At 44.4% G+C, this 24,783-nt stretch overlaps 5 protein-coding genes across 10 annotated transcripts; 3 read left to right on the forward strand and 2 right to left on the reverse strand.

The window, feature by feature from the left end:
- Nucleotides 1–2,110: 2,110 nt before the first annotated feature.
- mafbb (v-maf avian musculoaponeurotic fibrosarcoma oncogene homolog Bb) lies at nt 2,111–3,738 on the reverse strand. The gene has a single exon (XM_053868152.1). The coding sequence runs from the start codon at nt 3,605–3,607 to the stop codon at nt 2,585–2,587; it is 1,023 nt and encodes a 340-aa protein (XP_053724127.1). The 5' UTR covers nt 3,608–3,738; the 3' UTR covers nt 2,111–2,584.
- A 1,309-nt stretch (nt 3,739–5,047) lies between these two features.
- Nucleotides 5,048–7,010, forward strand: si:dkeyp-97e7.9 (DEP domain-containing mTOR-interacting protein). Its single transcript, XM_053868150.1, has 9 exons — nt 5,048–5,130; nt 5,204–5,382; nt 5,548–5,671; nt 5,785–5,963; nt 6,067–6,285; nt 6,363–6,482; nt 6,538–6,608; nt 6,705–6,809; nt 6,885–7,010. The coding sequence occupies exons 1-9, from the start codon at nt 5,048–5,050 to the stop codon at nt 7,008–7,010; spliced, it is 1,206 nt and encodes a 401-aa protein (XP_053724125.1).
- Nucleotides 7,011–8,240: 1,230 nt separating this feature from the next.
- Nucleotides 8,241–13,759, forward strand: adnpa (activity-dependent neuroprotector homeobox a). Its single transcript, XM_053868069.1, has 4 exons — nt 8,241–8,551; nt 8,981–9,093; nt 10,054–10,146; nt 10,224–13,759. Exons 2-4 carry the CDS (start codon nt 8,986–8,988, stop codon nt 12,507–12,509), a joined length of 2,487 nt encoding a protein of 828 aa, XP_053724044.1. The 5' UTR covers nt 8,241–8,551; nt 8,981–8,985; the 3' UTR covers nt 12,510–13,759.
- An 828-nt stretch (nt 13,760–14,587) lies between these two features.
- Nucleotides 14,588–18,731, forward strand: LOC128761152 (bcl-2-like protein 1). 3 transcript variants are annotated; one of them, XM_053869123.1, is made up of 4 exons: nt 14,588–14,723; nt 15,272–15,312; nt 15,977–16,598; nt 17,728–18,730. In XM_053869123.1, exons 3-4 carry the CDS (start codon nt 16,074–16,076, stop codon nt 17,860–17,862), a joined length of 660 nt encoding a protein of 219 aa, XP_053725098.1. In that variant the 5' UTR covers nt 14,588–14,723; nt 15,272–15,312; nt 15,977–16,073; the 3' UTR covers nt 17,863–18,730. The 3 variants fall into 3 exon arrangements, with proteins under 3 accessions (XP_053725098.1, XP_053725099.1, XP_053725100.1); XM_053869124.1 differs by lacking the exon at nt 14,588–14,723 and adding an exon at nt 14,768–14,837; XM_053869125.1 differs by lacking the exon at nt 14,588–14,723 and adding an exon at nt 14,785–14,895 and having other exon boundaries at nt 17,728–18,731.
- Nucleotides 18,732–20,363: 1,632 nt separating this feature from the next.
- On the reverse strand, nt 20,364–24,480 carry gata1a (GATA binding protein 1a). 4 transcript variants are annotated; one of them, XM_053869121.1, is made up of 7 exons: nt 24,351–24,480; nt 23,921–24,025; nt 23,547–23,756; nt 22,136–22,630; nt 21,926–22,071; nt 21,739–21,864; nt 20,364–21,676 (listed from the first exon to the last, which is right to left on the reverse strand). In XM_053869121.1, the coding sequence occupies exons 3-7, from the start codon at nt 23,749–23,751 to the stop codon at nt 21,395–21,397; spliced, it is 1,254 nt and encodes a 417-aa protein (XP_053725096.1). In that variant the 5' UTR covers nt 23,752–23,756; nt 23,921–24,025; nt 24,351–24,480; the 3' UTR covers nt 20,364–21,394. The 4 variants fall into 4 exon arrangements, with proteins under 4 accessions (XP_053725096.1, XP_053725093.1, XP_053725095.1 ...); XM_053869118.1 differs by having other exon boundaries at nt 23,871–24,025; XM_053869120.1 differs by having other exon boundaries at nt 23,871–23,975; nt 24,351–24,438.
- Nucleotides 24,481–24,783: the final 303 nt, after the last annotated feature.

The following is a 24,783-nucleotide window of genomic DNA, read 5'->3' on the forward strand; positions in this document are numbered from 1 at the left end:
CAACTATAGATAATTTGTCACCAGTTTAAGAGCAAGAGGCACTTCTTCAGGTGCTGGGGTGTGTCTTCGTCCTCCTCAGCAACCTGTAATGCATTATAAGTCACTCATAAGACATCATAATGCATTTATGAAGTTTTATGGACGACGTCAATCATGTATGGTAATTAATGACAATTATTATAAGTTATATATGACTTATAATAATTCATAGACTTAGCTATACGTATGTATAATTTATTTAGGCATATCTAAAGAATAAAAATTATTGTTTTTCTTGAAAAAAGAATCCAGCGATGTGTTGAAATACCCCAGTTAATTTCACCAAAGAAAACTATTGCGATATACTGTATAACAATGACAGTGAAACTGAACAGCGATCTGGCTTTATTTGAAACTTGCCATAGAAAGTCTGTATGCTCGCCTCTAAAAATTAAAAAGAGTGTGATTTCATGTTGTGATTTCACCTTTCACGTTCCTCCTAACAGAGCACCGGTGTTCAATAAAGATGAATTTTGCGCAGCTTGCAACTTAAAACTGCACTGGACATTTTTATTTGGCACCTCACAAGCACATTTTTGGATGAATAACTGCGATAGTCATGCATTAAGTCATCACTAACCAGTTGGGCGTTCGAGGGAGGGTCATCCAAAAGTGGCCCAGAGGTGAGCGTCGGCATTTCATCACATGACTCGACACAATCAGGTTTTTGAAAACCAAGTGCGAATTTAAATTCTGTGAGTTACTAAACCCGACAATCTATACAACATACACAATCTAATCTGCACTATAAATAGCTTCCTACGGAGGGTGTTTCCTACTGTTTATGTTATCTGCATCTGCTCTGTATATTAGCAATGAGGTTGCTAATCTGATGAGGAGACCAATAAAGATGTTTGGAACACGTCTATATTGGAGTCATTCATATTCAATCTCCTATCACAGCTAGTAAGGGTAGAGTATCTCAACGATTTAGTTTCATGTACAGTCATGACGCAACATGGCTCAAACCCGCACCAGGAAAGACTTGTTTAATTAGTAAAGGCCCTAAAATAATTTGTGAAAAAAACAGCTCTAACGGTAAATTAGTCCAATAATAAAAAGCAGAAGTATGGCAACAGGCAACACCCAACATGACTAACCTCTGCACTTTAACAGGAGCACTGTGTTCAGGAGTTGTTCATGGAGGATAAAGTCATCCTGCAGCCACATCTCCAATATTCACAGGCGCCGCAACAGGCTGCTGCAGACCTTGGATCAGGGCTCGTGTCAGAGTTAAGTGCTTTAGCACCTGTGTTGTGGGGATTTCAGAGCTGAGCACAGAGGTGAGGCCAAGGCAGTCAGGGGTCACGCATGAAAAGAGAGCCTGGCTCTAGTTCAAAAGGGCCTCCCGTTCACTGAGCCACCTGCCCCTAATGACAAGATGGTTAAAAAAAAAAAACCTACTGGTTATAAACTCAATTTACAATGTGAGCACTTATCACACGTTATCACTCTGGCCTTGGAACTACTGTGGTCATCCAAATATTATTGCAGTACTGATCCCTGCGCAGGAAATATCCTGGCAGATTGCACAGTGGCACCAGCGCTGGAAAACAAGAAAACAGATCAAATGCAGAAATGTAGGAGTCGGTTGTTGCTCTCTTCCTCTGTCAGTGAAAGCAGAGGTGATGTGTGTTTCGGAGGAAAACAGCAAAAGGGAAGCCTGATTTCCACTCAATTTTATCTGCGCCCCGCAGACCCTGGCAGTCACATGCTGGGATCCCACAGGAAGGAGCACTCCTTGAGGGGCAAAGGTCAGCAAAGAGAGAGAGTGTCATTCCTTCATTCACCACCAGTGAATGACAGGACCTGCTTTCTTTCAACCACCATTTAAACTTCATTCTCAAATGAACACCACACATTAATTCCTTTTAAAATTTAGTTTCAGATAGTCTAGATAAGCAAGACGAACCTTTCGTTATATAGGTTAGTGTCGTTCAACATAAGTAAATGATTGAAATATCAGATACAAGTACATGCCTTAATAGAGTTAAACGGTGTGTGCACAAAGTACGAGGCAACAAGACAATGCTTTAAAAAGTCACCATTTCTTTATTGATTCAAAGTCAAATTAAAAAAAAAACATTAAAAAGCCTTAAGTATCTTGAAATGGAAAAAGATAGCGATATATATTTATATATCTGTCCAGCAGAATCTGCATCACATAAAATAATAATAACAAAATAATAAAAAAAAAATCAATTTCAATTTTTTTCTTGAGGAAAATCATCTTACACATTTGAATTTAAAATATCCTAGCAAAACAAATCAGGAGTCTAAAACATAAATGAGGATTAAAAGTGAATTGCATATCATAAAACTGAATATTCTTGGATTTCAAGTATCTCCTTCTGGGCTATCGGTGTAAAATGAAGCCATCTCATGCATGTCCCGCATGCATGCGCCTCTGGAAGTTGAATTCACAACTTTCCGAGTCTATGGGATTAAATGAGAAGAGAGGAGTCCAGCACATGTACAGTCTTGAATCCATGAGAATATTTCTGCAGTCTCTAGGTTCGTGAGCGCCACCAGTTCGGTCCCAGACTTACATCAGGTATTCAGGGGAGGACGGGTTGTCGCTGGTGGAGCCGGTTTCGTGGTAACAGTTGGCACCGGACAGTTTCTCACACTTGAGTTTGTAAGCGTCCCGCTCCCGGATCAGCCTGCCGAGTTCGTGTTTGAGCTGCTCCACCTGGGTCACCAGGCTGGTCTTCTCGTGCTCCAGGATGTGTTTCTGCTGGACGCGCTTGTAGCGACACGACTGCGCGTAACCGCGGTTCTTCAGGGTCCGACGCTTCTGCTTCAGGCGCATCACCTCGTCCTTGCTCAGACCCCGAAGCAGGCGGTTGAGCTCCCTCACCGACATGGAGACCAGCTGATCGTCCGAGAAGTGGAGTTCAGCGTTCATGCGGCGCTCGTGGCGGCTCTGGGGCCCCTGGAGGTGGTGATGCGCGCCCAGGATCTGTTGGGCCTCCGGGGAATGAGGAGAGCCCAGGTCGTCTTTGAGATACTGGTCTTGGCAGTTTGTACTTCCCTGCATGTCGGGGTGACTGGGCAGCTCCGAGTACTGGGGGACCGCTTCGCCCATGTGAGCGTACCCGTCATACTCGGCTTGAAAGGCGGATGAGTGGTGGCCGTGTGGCCCAGATGGATGTCCCTGCTGCGCCGTGGCACCGATGAGGGCCTCCACAGCGTCCTCCGGCGTCAGTCCGAAAGACTGGGGGTACATGTGGTTCGGGTACACCCCGTTGTTGGGTATCCAGAAGGGATCGCTCTCTGGGTTGTGTCTTTGCTCGTTCGGATGGAGGTTCGGCGACGAGGGCACCGAGTTGCAGGGCGTGCTGCCCGGAGTGGAGGAGACGGAGTCCGGTCTCTGCAGCTGGCTGCAGGGTCCGACGAAGGTGCGCTCCATCGCCTGCATCGCCTCCTTCTTCACGCCGAACTTCATCAACTCGTACTCGCCGACGAGGTCCAGCGGGTGCTTCTGCAGAGCCAGGTGTGAGTGCGCCTCGGAAGTCATGATGGGGATGATGGCTCGTCTCTTCGCAGCGCTCCGGGGGTGTCTCATGCGCTCAGTCAAGACATTCAAGTCCAAACTTCAGCTGCAGACGGGAATAATAACGCGGAGGCTGAGCGAACTCGTGACTCGTCCCTGCGCAGAGGTGTCGGGTTTGTGGAGCCACGGGCGACGGCAGAGGATAGACGCGCCTCTGATTCTGCTGAGGGAGCGCACTTTCTTGATAAAGATGCGTGGACATGTAGGTCCGCCCCCCTGGGCTACACCTCCAAACTGCTCTCCAATCAAGAGCGGGACATGGCATTCAAGTTTCTCTGAGTACGTTTCCACTAACCAAGCATGGAAACAGCCTTTTCAACACACGGCAATTCACTCATTTCAATAAAGGTGATCTAAATGTAAAAATAAATAAATAAAATACATTAAATACTATATATATATATATATATATATATATATATATATATATATATATATATATATATATATATATATATATATATATATATATATATATATATATAAAAGAGAGTGAGAGAGAGATACATACAGCACATACTGAGCTTTACATGGACAAACGTTTTAAGGCGTCACTATGACGAAACAGTGACCTCTTCTGGTGACTCGGCTCCACAGCAAGCAGCGAAACTGGAGTGGTCGGATGATCGACTCCACTTCCATACCTAACGACTAACTAAATCTAATCCATCTAAAGGTAAGTGAGCGAAGGGAGTACATGTGATCTTAACACAGAAATGAGGTTCAAGATCTCACTTTGATTCCTTCTTGTGTATTTTCAAATAATCCAGAACCAAAGGTTCAAGTTGAAGTTCATCTCAAGGTGTAAAACACGAACGATTCAGGTACAAAACTGGCACATGTGAGTTGGCAGACATTGGTACTTGGTCATATAGTTCTACTCATGTCGGTAATATTCCTAATAACCATTCTAACAAGATGTAATATTTATTGTTTCTGGTAGATTCACTTCTCCTGCAGTCCAGAAACATAAGTATGTGTCATAACAATCGTGACTGGTCTCAAGATGAAAGAGGGAATCAGAGATAGAGAACTTTGGAGACGGCACCCATCTGTACTCTAAACTTATCTTAAATGTCTTCATTTCTAATTTCAAATCCCTGGCAGCAGTTTGTCAACCAGACATGTGCTCACGCCTCCATATTATTTCTATGTGACTGTACTTTTTATTTAAAACAATTTTGACTCATTGTCTATTTTTTTACAACTACACCAAGGACATCTCAAGCACCTTGTAAAGGCAGAACAAGTGAGATCCCTGTGATGCAGAGGTGAAGCTAATCATTCCGTATATTTATCCTCCTTCGTGGCAGTCAGAACCACTTTGCTTCTCTCTGTTTACACAACATTTCTCCCACATGGCTATTGGGCCTTGTGCATGTCATTGTATATTGTGTAAACACAACAAACATCAGCTCTGAGTAACCAATTCCAACTGAGTCGATCAGAACAATGGAACGAGCGAGCAGCATTCGGAGGAAGGCGATGGCGAGACAGCATAAGGCCGAGGTGATGATCGCTGGAGAACAACTGAGGTGCAGTAAAGGTTTTACAATGCTTCAAATGTCCAGTTACACAGCACAAACATGCTGTTATCGACTCTTTAAGGTTACGGCTCCACGATGGCAAGCTGATAAAGGACAGAAGGTACCATCTCCGTACATACCCAAACTGTTTCATAGCTCAGGAGCTGATCGACTGGCTGTTAGGCCACAAAGAAGCTCCAGATCGAGCAACAGCAGTCTGTCTAGTGCAGCACCTCATAGATCACGACATTGTTCACCACGGTAAGACTGTTTCAGAACAAATATTACACCAACAATCAATCATTAAGTAGCCTATTGACCAGCAGTAATCCATTGGGGACAGAAAAAAAATACTGTAAACATACAACCTGCCATTTGTTTTGACATGGACTCATTGCATTGAAGCAGAAACTGTATCTTTCTCAGTGTGTGACAAGAGGCCAGTGTTCAAAGATGCAAAACTGCTTTACCGTTTTCGCAAAGACGACGGCACGTTTCCTTTCAACAAAGAGGTGAAGATCTTCATGAGAGGACAGCGGTTGTATGAACAGTGAGCTGACGCTTCTAGTACATTTCAAAATACAGACACTTCACCCATGTTCTTGAGGAGGAGATCTCCGTCACTGAGCTGTACGAGGCTTCCAACGTCTCCTGTCTCTCCAGGCTGATGGGGGAAAAAAGCTCCCTCTTGCAGCTGCGAGAGGAGCACGGTGTTGCGTATCAGCGCTCATTTCCTGGCTGCGAATTAATTGACTGGCTGCTTCAGAATGGGGAAACAGAAAGTCGATGTCAGGGACTGGAGCTGTGTCGTGCATTGCAGGAGCATGGCATCATTCAACATGGTCAGAGGAATCCAGGTTCCATCTGTGTTGTAGTGCTCAGTCTGACCAATTAAGGCACGCATGTAAAATGTCATGTTTGGTTGTATTCTTCTCTCTCTAACAGTAGCAAGGAAGCATGACTTCTTTGACAGTGGCCTACTCTATCACTTCTGCATCAATTTTCGCCGTCGTCGTCGCCTGTCTCAACTATTATATGAGAGGGACCGAGACAAGGATGAAGGCCATGTGGTGCCGAGACATGAGGACCAGAATCACCCAGAAAGTCCCCATGCGTTTCACAAAAGTCCATCTCAGGAGGAGGACAACATTGGATTCCAATCAGGTTTGATTCTCTACACTGATCAAGTCATGTTTTTCATGATTTAACACGCGAGTTATAGAGTGTTTGTGTTTTGTTAGAGGGGCAAAGTGAAGATGGCAAACAGATTACCAGTATACGTCATGGCAGTCTTAATTCCCTGCAGCTTCAGTCCGCTCTTGCCCAGTTGTTTTCATCGCCCAGATGCAACCCTCGATCAGGTAAATGCACATGTAGGAAATAAATAAATAAATTGTTTTAATAATGGTTTAACAGTACTCAGCAGACGCTACACATGTCAAGAGCTGCTGGCACCTGGCGCACCCTTTATCAAGAAGGTGTTAACTGTGAGTATTTTAAATTCAGAATGAATATGCAATGATGATCAGTAACAAAAACACTCAGAAAAGTCTCACCATCTGAATATCTATAACATGCCCTAGGTGATAGGAGATGCTTTGGGATGGGGGTTTGTGGTCAGAGGCCTGGATCCTTGTTTTGTGCAAGCTGTTGACCCCGGAAGCCCTGCAGCAGCGGCAGGAGTAAAGGTCAGAGTCTACATGTTAAACACACAGAACAACAATTCAGATTTGACAAGAATTCAACATCATATTCTATTTTAGGTACGGCAGTTTGTATGCCAGGTGAATGGACGAAGTGTTCTGCATCTGGACTACAGGACTGTCACCAGACTGGTGATGACTGGACCTCGAACAGTTGTACTAGAAGTATTGGAACCGTTGGAGTGACTGAGTAGAGCTTTGTTTTGGTAGCATACCAGATAAGAGGAAATGTTTGTCAACAAAAGCTATGGATGGGACCACGGATGGACATGATTGCTGTATTACTATCTATTGCTGTTTCAATGCAGTGACAAAAGGATTTCCAAACCACTGCACTTCAGGGAAAACTAAAACTTAAAAATTATTTACCGCTCAAGATGTACACAAGGAGTGAACGTGAAGTAAAGCCTTTCAGTTTGGCTTATTTTTTAAGGGCGCAGTCATTTGAAATCCGAATTGTTCAAGATATCCTCACTGCACTACATCTTAAGACCGATTTCCAACTTTGTACTGTATATAAATAAGTTCCATCTGCAAACCAGTGAAAACAATGGGCCCTGATTTAGATGTACTGATTATAAATCCAACTGTATTATATATATATATATATATATATATATATATATATATATATATATGTATGTATAGTGGTACCTCAGTTTTCGAACATCCCGGAGATTTTTTTGCTTCAGATTTCAAACGAAAAATCCAGAACTCAAATGCCCCTGAAAAAAGCCAGCGTTACTTGGTTTATGACTTTGTCACAGCCAAACTGCACAGAAGCGCACATTCAGAGCTGGACACGCACCGGGCACCTCTTCACTTCTGGAGAGACGTCACTCACTCGGCAACCCCTCCCACATGCAGCGGCCACACACATAGAGGAACAGCCACCTGCAGCAGACACTCTACATTCACTCCTACAAAAGACTATTTTAAGGCTTGGAACGCATCAGTTCTTTTTCCATTCATTGTAATGGGAAAATCCATTCAGATTTCGAACAAATCGCTTCTCGAGCGGCCGCCTGGAACGGATTGTGGTCCAGGACCGAGGTGCCACTGTGTCTATATTATATATATATATATATATATATATATATATATATATATATATATATATATATATATATATATATATATATATATATATATATATATATATATATATATATATATATATAGATAGATAGATAGATAGATAGATAGATAGACACACTGTAAATCCCTTAATTTTGAAAAAGTCATAACCCTTACAGCTGGCATGAATTGGAAGTAGAAATGTGCTAAACACTGTAATGCTGAAGCAGAAAGAGGGTGTACATGTTTGGCATCAAAACAGTGAGGCTTAAGTCATTGGACAACAAAACAACTTTTCAAAAGCCTTCAACGCTCAGTTCAGTTCTATGCGAACATGACTACTTCCTTCTTTTTGTTTCCGCCATTTTGGTTTTCCACTCGCTCTAATCGGAGAGGCTAGCGTGCACGCCTAGTTCCCTGGACACATTTAAAACACACCACCTTGTGTTTGTGGACGTTCGGCGTGCAGCTTTATGTCCTCACTAATTTCATAAACAGGAGTAGCGCTGTGTTTCCCGTATAAACCAGGAAAAGCGCCACTTAGCAAGCTAGCTGTAAGCTGTGCAGTACCGGCTCTGGGAAGCACCACCACTGCCCGTAGCTCTGACACAGATGATCGGACTCTAAGTGAAGCCTGCGATCGTCACAAGGTGGGTGAAATACATTTGAGCAGGTCGCTGGATAGATATTCGTGCAGCAGCACCGCTAGTTTAGATGACAGCCCGGTAAATAAGCACCATGTTGATGTAGCATGCTAACGTTAGCCCACGATGCTTTCAGCAGCGCTCGAGGACGATGCCCGAAAAACTGTTGTCACCCCGGAGCACCGTATTTTGTGCACGGACCATAGCGTACATCAGGACAGTAAATCAAGCGCATATTCCTTTCATATGCAACCAGGCCTGGTTGGCAGAATCGACTGGTTACGTGATAGATAACATCATAACAAATAATAATGATCATTTTTAAAGTCCTATTTAGTTCGCGTGCACGTACCGTTTATGTGTATGCACATGTCATCAAACCAGTGTGATGGCTGTTTACATGTATTGCGTAATAGTAATGGCCACTTTGCACAGGAGCGATGTATCAACTCCCAGTGCACAACCTCACAAGAATCAGAAAGGCCAGGAGAAAGGTCAAGTTGGCACTTGGAGACATTGGCCTTGAATTCTGCAAGGAGGCGTCGGAGGTGAGTCAACCATCAAGCGCAGACCCGGTGTTTGGTTACGTAACGCCTATTCTTGTTTACATACCTGCATTCAAATGTAGACACAGTTCTGTTTTCCCGTGAATGTGTATCCAAAGTCATGATCAGGTGTAGATAAACCCAACTGAAAGTGTAGTTTTAGTTGGTAATGTTTTCAGTCATGGTTTGGACTAGAACAGAATACAGTGGTTTTGAAGGAAGGAAATTCAGCTTGCGGCACATCTGGAGCTGGGATCGGAGACCAGAGGTCTTCCTGTTACGTGGAGACGACCCTTACCTTAACAGCAATGCCACCCCAAGATAGCTTCTTTGTTTCACTATGATCTATTTCTGTTTTTTTGGGGGGAGCTTGTAAACATTGCCATGATAACTTGCAAGGGTTTTGAGGTGGGACCAGACAAAGTGACAACCCAGAGAATATTATTTCTATTCTAGTCAGCTCTAGTCAGATTGAACTGAGTTCGCCAGAAAGAAGTGAAGTCTGTTGGTCCTACATAAGAATGAAATAACTACAGTTCTTCGTTTGCCCTTGAGTCAGATAAATGCATACATTCTGTCTCGTCCCTTGTTTTCCTCACCCAGAATATTTGGTATGAAGTGGTAAACTGACTATGGGGGGTCACACAGTCTTGCTTATTCAAACCCATGAGTTACAAGTGTTTCAGATGGCAAGCATGAACATTAGACTTCTGGGTGTTTAACAAACAGGCAGTTACTGTTATTAAAGTTTGTGTGATTCATTTAGCTCAATGGGAGAAATTGTAATGATGGACACATAATACACGACAAATACTGCTTTTTTTTGTCCACTCAAACTGTGGCAGCACAAGGGTGTTTTCTCAAAGAATTTAAAATATTAAGAGGCTTGTTTTTAAAAATGACAAAGAAAAAAAATATTAATTTGTCACTAGTTATGAAAATGATTGTCTGTTGTGTTTTTAGGATTTCAAGGATTTCAGCCCAGATGATGAAACTCTAAATGAGACGACCTTGCTAGATGTCTGCGAGTGGGATCCGTCTCTCACAAAAACCCAGGTACTTTTCAATCACACCGTTATTTTGTACAAGTTTTCTAAATTAGCCGGTTAACAGATTGTTTTTGGCTCTTGCAGGAATACCGATCGAAACCATTTTGCTGCACTGAGTGCTCCTTTTCCTCCAAGTTCTACTCTGGCTACAAAAATCATTTTCGCAATGTGCACAGGGATTTTTTCGAGAGCACCATTTTGCTCAACTGTCCGTACTGCACATTCACTGCCAGCAAGAAAACATTGGAGACGCATGTCCGGATTTTCCACTCGCAGCGACCAACAAAGGCAGGTTATGGGGCTGCGCAGGGCGGTGTGGCGCCAAAGGACAAGGCAAACCCCGACAGAGCAGGCCCAAAAGCTGCTGGAGAGAAAGCTATGTACTTTTGCAAAAAATGCACATTCCGGGACACTCTGTACAATGTGGTGCGAAGACACATCTACAGGGAACATTTCAAACATATTGTCTCGCCGTATCTTGGCATGGCTACGAAGTCGATGCTTGAAAATGGCAATCAATTTAATGGCAACAACATCCTGTGTAAACGCTGCCAGTTTTCCACCCGAAATTATGAGGCCCTGGTACAACACGCTCTTGAGTATCATGAGCGTATTGGTCCTCAAGTCATATCCGACATGATTGGACATGCCAATATTCTGGCCAAAAAACAAAACCCAGCGATCACGCAGAAGTCGTCTTTGCTGATGAACAGGGGCCAAAAAACGATTGTAGAGCAACAAGCACAACCAGTAATAGGATATATAAGACCTGTCCACCCTGTTAAAACCCAGTCGCCCATCGCTGCTCAGAAGCAAGCGACGCTTCGTGTCAACAACAGTGCGCCGCGTCCAGGCACTGGCGTCAACACGTCGCAGACACAGAAGTGGAAGATCTGTACGGTGTGCAATGAGCTATTTCCGGAAAACCTCTACAGCGCTCATTTTGCGAATGCACACAAGGCGAAGAAGGTGTGGGCGCTGGCTAAGTACATCATGAAAATCCACAATTTCACCAGCAAGTGCTTGGTGTGCAACCGATATCTACCCAGTGACACGCTGCTCAACCACATGCTGATACACGGGCTGACCTGTCCTCAGTGTCACTCTGCCTTCCACAGTGTCGAGAAGCTCATCGAGCACGTGGGTCAGGCGCACACCACCGTCTTTGTCGAACCCGCCGGTGCAGCACCATTAACCTTCGATCTCACCTTGAAACAAGGCAAATCCACCAACATCCAGCTCCTTGTTCTCCCATTTAACGTGAAGGACTCTGTCAATGGCAAACCTCAGACTGCGCCCTATCAGAACAGCGTCTCTCCTGTGGGCAAAGTCACAACAACTATGATGGAGAAAATAGAACCCGTGATCAAAAATTTAATGGTCCCTAAACCGAAGAACGACGTGGGCAAGACCTTGTGTCCGCTGTGCTTCAGCATCCTCAAAGGACCGGTGTCTGAGGCCTTGGCCATGCATCTGCGGGAGCGTCACCAGGTCCTGCAAACAATGCACCCTGTTGAGAAGAAGATGACCTACAAGTGCATCCACTGCTTGGGCGTTTACACCAGCAACATGGTGGCGTCCACCATCACGCTGCATCTGGTGCAGTGCAGAGCTGTGGGAAGGAAACAGACAGGCCACACATTGAAGTCTCCCTTTAGCCTCAGTTCACCGGATGCTGGCATTCTCAAGAGGCAGATGCCGATGCACATGACCTCCAATGCTAAGAGGTCAAAATTCAGCAAGGTGTCCACGAATTCCCCTGTGAATAGTGGAAAACAGTCTGACTCTGTTAGCCTCGCGTTGGATCCTAGTAGCCATGAGCAGAAGCCTTATCAGGCTAGAAAGGATTTTCTAACAGCCTACTTCAACAAACGACCTTACCTCTCCTCTGCAGAAGAAGAGAAGCTCTCCGCCAGCCTGTTTCTGTGGAAGTCAGACATTTGCGGCCACTTTGCCAACAAGAGGACACTTTGTCAGAGAAGATGTGAAAGCTCTGAGGCGTCTGTTTTGCTGGGGTTTGACATGGAAGCTCTTCAGAGCGTTAAGCACGACATGGTTTTTCAGGCAGCACCTGTTGGAAACTCGAATAGGAAAAGGGGTGGCCTGAAGTCTGGCACGCCTACTAGGCCTTGCAAGCAACGGAAGACTGCAAACTGTGTCAAAGCCCCCGTCGAATGCACAGAGACCATTTGCATCGAGTCAGATGGCGAACCAGAATCTCCCACTAACGATGAAGACAAGACCCAACTTGAGGATGTTGAATCCAAAGAAGCAACAGACTTGATGGATCTCACTGAAAATACCAGCATGGATGAGCAGGAGAGCTCTTTGCAAGATGGGAAAGAAAACGCTGTCGTATCTCAGTGTTAGTGGCGGCGGTGAAACATCTAATCCCAGAAGTGTTATAACAAGGCAACCCCTGCACGGAAGGCTACACCACTCAAAATGATCTCATTTTGCGTCCAGATGCTCACAGCCAATGAACAGACACCCTGTGTGCCATTGTAAATATTTCCTCTTTCAGTGGTCGAGCAGGACAGTTCTATAAATTGGTTCATGGCTTCGAGTTCTGGTATTGAAAATATGCTGATTTGCCTGTTTGTTTACTACACAGTTATTTGAAAATAAAGAGTAAAGAAATGACAGTTTCTGAAAACCTATTGTCGATTATCAAAAGGGGACCTAACAGTTTGACTATTGAGCGAAACCAACTTCTGGGCATTTGGAAAACGTAAATGCTATGGTATAATTTTATATATAAATATATAATATACATTTTTCCGTTATGTTTATTTTTTATTTATTTTTCATTTGCATTTTCCGCCCTTATGTTTTTTTTTTTGTAGTTTTGTTTTTTAACCACACTCATGTACTTACATTTCAATGAGTGTATGACATTTCACCATGTACACAGTTTAATAATAAAAAACAGAAATAAGGAGTTGTGTTCTCTGACTTGCAAATCACGTGGTTATCTTAGCCTAGCCTATGCTTGTAGCTCTTATTTTCAATTTCGTATTGTGTTTGTAAAATAATCCATCCCACGCATTAGTGTGGATTCTCACATTAGTTTAGTTTAGTTTTCATTTGTTACACAAATTGCAACTTTGCAGCCATGAAAGTAATGTAACTTTTTCTGGTGAACTGTGCACCATGTCACATTAGTGTGGTTTGCTTGTTTATGTTTCATACCCTCAACATATTTGTTGAATTTCATATTTCAAACTGATAACTGTTGACTTTATAAATGTGTAGACCTGTTTGTTTTTCGCGGAGATTATTGAAGTCATGGAAAATGATGTTAAAATGTCCTTCAAGTGTCGAGACTGTCATTTTTAGTTTTGCCGAAAGATGTCGCTGTGCGCTCATGAAAGAATGCGGGGTTTCGTTTCCGTTCCTCGATGCGAGTGACAATGAATACCACAAAATGGAATACAGTTTTTGCTCCATTCCGTTACAGTGAATGACCGCGGTTCATGTTCATCAGTCAATAGATTATATAGGAAGTTTCCGTCAGTGGTTTGGGATGTTGGTGAAACACGCTGCTGTGGCCCCCCGGCAGTCACGTGACACCAAGAGAAGACTGGACGAACGATCGCCGACAGGCTCATTGATGCTTGATGCGATATGCAGCTACACTTTCGCTTTACGAGTTTTCTGTGGTCTCATTTCACCGTGACGCGGTTTGGTCTCGACATGAAAACCACATCCTCTCACTAGTTTTCACATGTTTTGTGTTCAAGAACCTGAACTTGAAGAAGTGACACAAGTAGAACATAGTCTTTAAAAGTGGAAAAAAGGGAGTCTCCTGACTTGTGTCCCCACAATAAATTGACGGACATATTAATGATGTATTTTGGGATGCATTTCATTTAACGCTACCTGCATTTACAGTTATATAATTATTAGTACTGTCAGTCGATAAAAAAAATTAATCGAATTAATTGCATATTTATGTCACATCTGCTAAAGGTCTTCTGATAAAGAATTTAAGTTCTAATAAATAAAATAAAACTGTCTTCAAAAATGTAAAACAAATACACCAACACAGTGAAATAGATAAAATAAAGCTGTCTTCAAAAGTATAATACAAATACAGCGATTCTGTTAAATAAATACAATTCTGAAATAAAATAAGGCTGTCTCAAATAGGCACTTAAGCTCAATATAGCAATTCAAAAATGAATGATATCTGAAGTATAACTGGCCTCTAAATGAGACAAAATGAAGAACCGTTGACTCATAATTAATTGCGTTCCATTTTTTAATGTGTTAAATTGCTGAGTAATCGAATTAACGCGTTAAAATGACAGCACTAATAATTATGTTTACCATAAGTGACATTTGAATAAGATCGAGAGGTGGAGCGTTTTGGCGAGAGTCCAATTTTTTAAAAGAATACCGGCATTTCGACATTTCCGGATCCGGTGACGCAACTTAAGGCGGGACTTCCTGTTTGATTTCGCAGCACTGGCCAACCGCTGGAGTGCAGTTGCAGGACTGACCATATTGTGTTTTATGCGCGACTACTACCTTTTAAGAGTATGAAGCGGCGTGTTTTAAGAAAGCCACGCGTGAGCAGCCGTAAGTATAAAGGCATGGAGTTACGCGTGAAGGCGTTACTAGCCATCCGTTGTTGGGAGGGGTTCGAAACCTCATACGTGACGTGTAGCTGCAGCTAGTGGACGGATGCAGTTGGTACATCAATTCATGTATTTATTCTCCGAACTCTGTGAATCCGCGAAGAGAAAATAGAGTGAGATGTTACTGAGTTTTCTGTACGGATTAGTGACGTTTAAATAATAAAAAAAATGGCTCAGTCATTGGAGCGTTCGGTGGGGTCAGACACGATTTGCCCCGAAATGTAACTCCGTAGATGAATGTTTTCGATCAATATTGAAAGCACTTTGCTCGTGTCTCCCGTAAAGAGACGTTCCGTCCTTGTCAGCTGGGTGAATCGTGAGGTCAGCAGGTTCCACAGAGACAGAAGATGCAGCCGAACAACATGTTCTATCCTCGTGTCTCGATTGACCTCAGCGTTTTAATGAAAGTTGAGCTCCTATGAATGGACTGAACTGGTATTGATATACTGCAGTGGTTTGGTCTCATTATATTTGTTTAATACTTTACAGGTGATCCTGAACAGGACTGAATTGATCACAGCCCTCTCAAGGTAAGTGGTGTAGTTAAGCCTCTTGTGCACCGTGTCATGTACATATTCATGGATCCACACAATGATGACAGTTACAGAAGGTAAAACGCAGTCACAGCTGTGTCATGTGAAATAAACATTCAGATTTACAGTGGATGAAAGCTTCAACTCCTGCTATACACACTTTTTTTGTGAAAATAGTGAAGTAATTGAAGTTTCAAAATGGAACAGTTGTCTAAAAATAGACTATGGCTGAATGTGCTTGAAAAATGTTAAGCAGCGAGCACCATTTAGCAAAGGTTCACAGTCTGGAAACAGAATCTGTTAAGATGCATCACAAGAATGATCACGTTCCGCAGCTCTTGCACTGCCACTGTCCACTTTCTATCCATTTATCTCAGCGTTCATATGACCAGAGGGGTTGACTAACTCTAAAACTGGGGCAGCTCTGTTCCTCTCTCCCCTCCCTGCTCCGCAGTGCTCTCTTTACTTTGGATTCCTCTGAACGGTTCACAGTCCAGCAAATGTGGGTCGATTGGCGCGATTACGTAACTGGTTGTGTCCTTTCATTTCACCCGTTTTATTGTTAGATCAAGCCTCTTCAAATTGCTCACGAGTCCCGCTAGATTTCACACCAAGCCTCTTTGTGCTATAAGGTTTTAATGAAAGTACTCTCTCTTTATAGTGTCTCAGCATTTGCCCCGAAACAAAGACACCGTAGCTCGGAGAGAATGTAATGCGTGACGAAGACCTCTGGTTGGCTGAGCGGTCCCGGCTACACAATGTCCTACAGCAACAGAGAACTAGTGGAATTCTTTGTCGCCTACAAGCTGTCGCAGAAGAACTACCCGACCTCGCTGCTGAGGCCAGACAATGCTGATCTCAGAGTGGACAGAGACAAGACGGACCCTTCCACTGCTAATGGCCTGACTGACAACAGCGTTCCCCTGCAGGAGCAGCAGGGGGCGTCCTCCTCCCCACTTAGTGGCATAGAAGCTGTGAAGGAAGCTCTCCGGGTCTCGGCAGAAAAGTTTGAGGACATGTTTATCCGGGCGTACAGCGACCTCTCCTCCCAGATAAATATCACCCCGTACATGGTCTACCACGACTTCAAGGCAGTGATGGACAGCGTGTTTGAGAACGGAATCAACTGGGGACGAATAGTGGCCTTGTTTGCCTTCGGTGGGGTCATCTGCGTCAAGTGTGTGGAGAAGGGAGTCAACGACATGGTCTCCAGCGTTGTGGACTGGATGACTATTTACCTGGACGAGAACCTGAGTCCATGGATCCAGAGTCATGGAGGCTGGGTGAGTATGTAGCAACCGGTTGATGATATTCATCCATTCATCAGAGGCCATGTCACCAAAGTATAGAGGTCCAGACTCCCAGCTCTTTTGAGGGAATACTGAGGCGTTCCCAAGTCACTCAAGAGACATAACCTACACTGTGTGTCCTGGTATGGACCTAGGACTCCTCCCACTTAGGCATGCACTGTGGTGAAGTAGCACTTCTAGAGTGAATTCCAATCCCTTCCTCAATCCTCAACTTCAGTCTTGACCCTCAACCTCACTCCTCGAAACCATGAGTTGAGGAAGATTTTGTTCCTAAGAAATGGGTCAGTCCTTAATGCAGATCCAGGTATATACATATAGGCTGCAACCACAATAAAACAACATTACAGCTGAGAAAAATGACCATTTTGTAGCGTAAAATAACTTAAATGATAGCAACATAGCTCGTCCGCACCCGACGCCTTTTAGAAAACATTGTTAAATGAAAATAAATATAATGTAATGATGAGATAAAAATCCATGATATGAGCCTGAACTAAGATAATACTATGTTTTTTTGTAATTTTATATCACCATTAACTAAGAAAATATTTACTTTTGCAGCTTGGTCTCTTTGTTTTCGACGCAATCCTTGATATATACACAAAGGATTCTGGGTATTCCACAATACCGAGGGAGGTCGCGGAGTTCCTCAAGCTTGAAGAAGCTACGTTCCTCAATCTTGTTCCTCAATTTAACTTCTTAAGAATTGGGCCTTGCTCCTCACCAAGAACATGCATTTTTGAGGATTGTGGTTGAGGATTAAGGAAGGAATTGGAACGCACCGTTACACTGAACCTCTGTCTTTCATGATCAAGTTGCTCTCATGCTTTAATAACCTCAGGTGTTCTGAGAAAACTCTTGGACCCGTGATCTCATTCTGACAGTCGCGGTTTTACCTTTAGGCTCGGTTCTTTCTTGATCCTAACAGAGTCCTCATGACTATTGACACTGAACCGATCTATTTGTTGATGTCTCTGTAATAGACTATAGACTCTGTCTACCGCCCGGTGAACAGAGGATCTGCTTCGAGCCTCCATCCCGCCAGCAGTGCCACCCCGTCTCATCTGTCTCTGCCCTCTAACTCTCTCCCATCTTCTTCCAGGACTCCTTTGCTAAGATTTTCGGTGAAGATGCAAGTCGAAGAGCGTTGTTGGACTTGCAGTGGCGATGGATGCTGGTGGGTCTGGTGCTGCTAACAGGAGTGACCATCGGCGTTCTCCTCTCCAGGAAATCATGAAGAACCACACCCTTTGTTTACAAAAGGCCAGTCTTCTCCTGCACTGGCTCGATCCTTAACATGTGGCTCAGAGAGCTTGTGTCATTATGTAGTTATTCTCAGTTGCTGAAAGGATTCTTTTTTTAGGAAGTGAACACCTTAAAAAGCTATATGGAAATGTTCTTATTTTGTTTCTCATGGCCAAAACTGTATAACCCATCACTGTGTAATCTGCTGCTTGTGTTGACATCCAAATAATAAATATATTTATGTTTTTTATGCGTCTCCATGCCGACCGGGGAGCAAGTGTGGGCGTCCTCTCATGGGCTGCCAAACGTCGGAAGTTTGTCAGAGCAATGTTTATGTAATGGAGAGATAGCCAAACATATGTTGTTGGAGTGACTGTGTCTTTTGTGTGTTTCCTCTGAGCACTCTGGTTTCTTCCTGCTGTCTAAAATCATCCAGTGTTTCCTTGATGACTGAACAATGGCACTAACCGAAAGGAAGTAATCATCTGTCTGCTGCAATATATTGATCAATATGTTAATAAATGGAAAGTGTAGTGGAACTAAAGAAATCTGTTTCAGTTCCAGGCAGGAGGAGTTGAAATATTTTTATTTCACCGCACTGTTTTGATGTGCATTCTGATGTCTGTAGAATGATTCTTTATCGTCTTGGAGTGATCATTTCTCCCTTCACCACTCGGCACATTTGCAAAAGTGATTTGAAGTCCACCTCACCACCCTCAACTGTGAAATACACAGCCTTTAGTGTCTACAGGTGTGAGTGCTGTATGTGTGGTACCATATTTTTTTGTTTTTACTGAGCAAGTGAAGTCGTATTTCAATTTCCCACATATAAGCTCTAATGGAATACTGTTGCGTTTTAATTTTTTATTGTTATAAAGGCTTTTTTTTACGTTATAAGACCTTCATTATTATATTACTGACTGCATCCAAAGTCCAGGAACTAAATAATAATAAATACATCAGAAGGAAAACTTAAGATTTGACATTTTTTGTGAGTCCAAAAAGGGGACAAATCAGACATTTATGTGTTCTAGGTTCAGATTAATGTACACGTAGTGATGGGTAGATAGGGTTTCATGAAGCATTGTCCTGATTTTCCACCAGATGGCGCTAAAATATTTTTACTTTAACTTTGGACTTTGGACTTTTAACAACTAAGTCAATGAACCCTCATATCATTTCTAAACCAAGCACGCCATCGAGTGAGCACTTTTTTAGTTAACGCCGTAAAGGTAACCTGAAAAGTTATGGACAGATTTTTGAAAAATGTATGAAATGGGACAAGCAACAAATTACTATTTTCAGAGTGATCTGGATCCAGGATTTTTTTGAAGGATACTTTCTGGGAGATTGTGATGGGGGAGGGCTGAAGCTGAGGTCTGCACTCTCTGAGTGCTTTTCTAGTGTCTTTTGGGTTTATAGTTTAAAGCTCATCCTCTGGCCGGGTCTCCACTCCCTCCACAGTCCATCCTCTTCACTGAACTTTAAAGCAAATGAGTGCGACCTCTTTGATCCGACTTCCTGTCCGGTATTTGGTTGGAGAAAAACTTGAGCTGCCGTTTCAGGTGGTGATATCGGTGCGTGTTTGAGTGCCATGTTTCTCAGCAACAATAACGTCAGGTTATGTTCAACTGTTTGTCTTTTTCAAAAAAAGCATCTTAGTCCACCATAAGTCTGAGAAGGTTCCTAACGGACGACAATTGAAGTGTGTGGCTGCTAATCTGCTCCTGTCATTTGGTGTCGCTTCCTCTGAGTTAGTTGGCAGCAGCGGGAGATAAACCTCCGATTGACCAAGACATTCACACAGCTCCAACAATTTGTCAATTCTGACCAACTCAACCGAACCTTGTTGACAATGGTTCCTCAGCCAACTGGACAAAATATGTAGGAACACCAGCCTATTGCTACCGTCTATTCCTGCTGATGATACAAGACCAAGTTGATGCGAGATTGAGTGCAAAAACTTGCCGACTATATCTTATTTGATGGCTTAAGAGTGCGTGTGCGAGTGTGTTAATGATTGTCCGTCCGTATGTGTCTGAGTAAACAGCAACAGAACAACAGCCAGAAGGTAAGAGGCCACTGACTCCGCTCCACCGTCTACTTTCAGTGACGCCATTGAGGAGCTTGGGTGTGTTTTGGCTGACTAACTGACAGGCAGTGTGGTGGTTGTGGCGACGAAGGCAGCACTGGATGGTTGTAGTCTGCGATCGCTTGATAGCTTATCAGACCAGCCCCAGTTCTCAGCGAGCAACTATCCATCAGCCACACACGACGGGAGACAGAGCATCAAATACACGCTAAAATTCACTCAGCCTTGTGTGTTCATTCGCAGCCTATAGACATGAGTCTTTCACTGTGAAACTCAAGTCATCGACAGTCTGCTGCTCCACTGCAACCGCAAAGATGAACGTGAATGGAAAGTGTTTAGATTCAATGTTTAATTTGCTCTGACAGCCTGGTTTTATGATCAAGAGGACACTGATTCGCCCAGAAAAGAAACTCACTCATTTTATTTTTTATCAAGCTTAAAGACACATTTCAACTCTGTAAACACAAATAGGATCTCAGCAAATAAAAACAACTAAATGCCAAAAAGAAACAAACAAAAAAAAAAAAGAAGAAGTTGCCGCCTTGTTTGTACAGAGCGCAAGGCTCCTATTGGTCAGACCAACAGACTACCTGGACACGCTGAATGAGCAGGTTGTTTCTTCAATGGCAGGCATTATCTAGGTGGGAGCACATAGTCCAGACCTTAACCCTGCTGAGACCCTGCGGGAACTGCTGGAGGAGGCTTTGTAACGGGGATGTTACCCCTCTATCCACAAGTGCAATGGAATGCTCCATTCAGGAACATGTTACACTCGGTATGTCCTGTCAACGCAGACATCTTATGTGGATGTAAACCTAAGTCTCCTGCTGTTACCTGTGCGAATAGCAAGCTGAGCACCGACTCACACCGTCTTTCCACCATGCACATTGGGCCAGTGCCACGCGTCTGGAACAGGCATCTCCTCTCGACTTAGGTTGACATCCATATAAGATCTCACAACACGTCCCTCAATGGAGCATTTACAACAGAGGTTTGGCACAGAGGTCGGACTCTCCAGTCGAGATCTCGGCGGAAACGTAATGCCATACTGAAAATACAGTGGCATTGCAGGACCTTTGAAGAAGCAACGTGAAGCAAACGACACATTAAAATGTGTGACCAGTTTTTTTGGCCAGGCAGTGTATTTCTAAAAAAAAAACAAAAGCTAAATCCTCTGATTTTGTACACAAGTGACTTTATCCGAACCTTTGATGTCAGTGTGTCGATTCATCACCTGCTATACAGTGAGAAGAAGCACGTACGTATTAACCAGAAAGCCCCTGAGAAGTCGAGGTGATGGGATGGATGGAAGGAACTGCAGCTGCCAATGGAACACACATAACCGAGCATCGAGACTATGCTGGTTCAGTTCACACGTGTATCACCCAGCCACGCCGTTACGCTTGTCTCGGAAGGCTCACTCAGTGGGGGGTCACACCAGGGTGGGCACCAGTCCAGTGGTGTGTGTGTAGTGTGTGTAGGGTAAACTGCTGGAGGCCTGTGCGGCGGGCTGCGTTGGGATGAGGTGAGGCGCGTGCCCGTAGCTCAGGAGAGTCCCGGGGATGAGGGAGAAGCTATCGTCCAAAGAGGTCGGCTGCCCCGCTTCCGTGTGAGACCCCAACGTGGACGCCTTCTTGCTCTTCTTGTTCTTGTTGGAGACTTTCCTGTTGCGGGTTTGAATTCCTTCTTTCTTCATTGTGAGGGGCCTGTTGACCTGTAGTGAGAGAAGTGAAGTCAGGTGCATGCTGGGTGAAACGGGCTCTGAAGAGGGCTTACGTTATGGAGCTTGAAGTAGAGTCCGCAGGCGTTGCACACCGGCTCACCGCTGGCGTTTCTCCTCCACAGCGTGGTGGTGCTGGTGTGGCAGTTGGCGCACAGCGTACCTGCCCGCTTACTGACAATCTGTGGGTGAAAAGGCCGTCAGAGCAAGCTCCCTTCCTCTATTGGCGAAATAAAGCCGTACCAGTCTCTTCTTGGGCCGGATCAGCGGCCGGTTCTGGCCGTTCATCTTGTGGTACAGGCCGCAGGCGTTGCACAGATAGTGACCTGTGCCGTCTCTACGCCACAGTGGGGTGGCAGTGGCCCCGCAGTTCACACACTCTCGGGCCTCTGTTGCATCATAAAGGTTTTCACCTCACTATTAAAAACTTAAACCGATAAAACGGCTTCTCACCTGGAGGGGAAATCCTCATCTTGGGGCAAAGTTTGGGGGAGTACGAGGGGCTCATCCAGGGCCCGGGGCTGGGGTAGAGCCCTGCTGCGCCGATGTCCTGGGAGGCAGTCATGAATGGGCTATAGGGGCTCATCATGTGAGCATGGGAGGAAGTTGAGTACACGCTGCCGACGGTGGGGGTCAAATTCAGAAAGCTGCCACCGGAGCCCAGGACCTCCAGGGGGCTCCCGCGCTCGGCCTTCAGGGCCTCCTGCACCAAGGGGCTCTCCCGCCCTTCTGCACTCGGACTGAGATACCCGTCCTTCGAGCTGGAGAAGGCGGAGGCGAGGCTGGGGTTGTGCATGGAGGGGGAAGCATGCGAGTACAGCGGGGCTTTGGGGAGTGGACTGCTGCTCCAGGTGGAAGAGGCCACATTGGAGGAGAGGGGGTGGCTGCTGAGGCCATCCAGCAGCTGCAGATTACTGAGGAGACTCGGGGTGGAGAACACCTGGCGCACTTTAGCAAAGAAAGGAAAAACAACATTACCTTAACAAGGAAATACAGAGCATCTGAGAGCGGAGTGAGGCTTCAGAAGGACTGTTTCTCTGGGCTGAAGGCAGCAGGGGTCAGTCAAGTAGCCCAACAAGCCCAAAGAGACAAGCTCCTGGACTTGAGAAAACATAGCCTGAACCTTTGCCCTCATCAAACATGATACCCAACTCTATCCCCAGTTGGAACCTTAACCCTTGCTCTAAAATTTGTGTCAAACTCATGGCTTGGGGGCCAAATTCTGCCCGCCAAGTCATTATACAGGGCCTGCAGGAGCTTTAAATATGTGTAGTTAACATCAAATAGTGGACTGAAAACTAGACCACCTCCAACCAGATGGGAAGAAGAGTCATTCAGTGTACAACAAAGATACTTTTTTCCTGCCTGCATCTTGAACTGTGTATAACATTTGAGTTTGACACGCCTGGTCTGACCCACTGCTGATCCTCCTTGGAAGCCTTGTACCGACCATATTTCTATACACCATCACCACCGCATTAATGATCGGGACAAGTATTTTACTTTCATTATATGGGATTAAATATGTGTTTTCTATTTTGAACGGATCCATTGCAGATTAACTTGAGAGAGGTTTACAACACATTTATGTCTTGCCAACAATGACCCCGCACCACACCACTTCTATCTGTGAATGGCGTGACAGAAGCTTACATGTGCTTGCGTGGCTCTAAATAAAAGTTTGCACACTGGCTCTTATAAGGTTTAGTCAGTGGAATGAAAATCCAATCTTTTTCCAGTCACTCTTGCAAATTCATATTTATATTATAATTCTATTCACACCCTTTTAATTACAAACTTTGAGCATGAAGTTTGGACAAGTTTTGACGCGAGAATCTAAGTGAGATTCAAAGTAGAAACTGACCAGAGTTGTGCTTGTAGGAGGACGGTGCTCGACCGTGACCTGGGCTGGAGTAGACAGAGGGCAGGCAGGTGTAGTCCGAGTCCTGACTGGAGAAGAACTCGCGGTCCTCGCCTGCTGACAGCAGCGGAGACTCGGAGCAAAAGGCAGCAAGAGGGTCCGAGCTGAGCAGACCCGGCGGAACCCACTGATCCGAGGACTCCTCCATGTTCACTGAGGGAGGAGAGTTAAAATGAACAATTTACAGTATCAGCTCACTGCAATGAGCAAAGTCTGGAGACAGAGTGTCTTCTCACAGGTGCCCTGTCTGTATCACAGATCACCTACCTGGGCTGCAGATGATGAAGGTGAGACAATAAATGAGAGGCTCTGCCTACGTTTTGAACTTGAAGGTGGACCAGAGGGTCGGCTGCGTCACCAGATGAGGTCCAACTGAAACAGTGGGAGGGGAACTTCTCAGTAGACACGCCTTCTCATCCAAGCTGCGAGAGAATATTGAAGAACCGACCACAAATACGGCATTGTGACATTTGTGCTACCATTTCAAATCAGTGTATAAATAAACTGCATTATATCCCAGAAGAAATTGGATTCTGAATGAATCTATATTGACGATTCTGATCTTCATTCTAATATTACGCTCAACAAGTCTGTTTCACAAAGCATGATCAGGTTCTTGAGCGCTTGTTTTGATGGTGTGTAAATGCTTAATGATAAATCCTGTTTTTACTTCCATATAATAACCGAAACAAAATGTAAGGAAAACATATCAAGTGTCACTTTGGTCTATTCAGTTTGGCTGCTCACTTGGACGTCCAGCAGAAGGTTGTTGTCACAGCATAACCCCTGGTCCGTCCTCGAGTTTTAACACCAGTAATGTTCCACACCTGTTGCGTCAAGCCTCCAAAGTGTGACGGAGAAACAGACCAACTTTGAGGATACTGTAGCTCATTGCTTAATATTCAACGTTGGATCGACTGGGCAGCAATGTGTGCCACTGCGTGAACGAGCTGCTCTGCTCTGATAAGAAGTTATCAAGATGAGAGGAGGGGGCCAGGAATCGGATGAAGCACTCAATGTCTAACAGCCTGAGCTGGTGTGTGTGTGTGTGTCTGAGAGAGAGAGAGAGAGAGAGAGCTGGTAGGCTACTGTCTCTGTGTGGCAGAGATAAGACCACCGCCCTCACACTGACATGAACACACACTCATTTCTGCACATCGACTTCATTGTATTCTTAGTT

The sequence above is a fragment of the Synchiropus splendidus genome, chromosome 6 (assembly GCF_027744825.2).
Source record: "Synchiropus splendidus isolate RoL2022-P1 chromosome 6, RoL_Sspl_1.0, whole genome shotgun sequence".
Classification (NCBI taxonomy): domain Eukaryota; kingdom Metazoa; phylum Chordata; class Actinopteri; order Syngnathiformes; family Callionymidae; genus Synchiropus; species Synchiropus splendidus.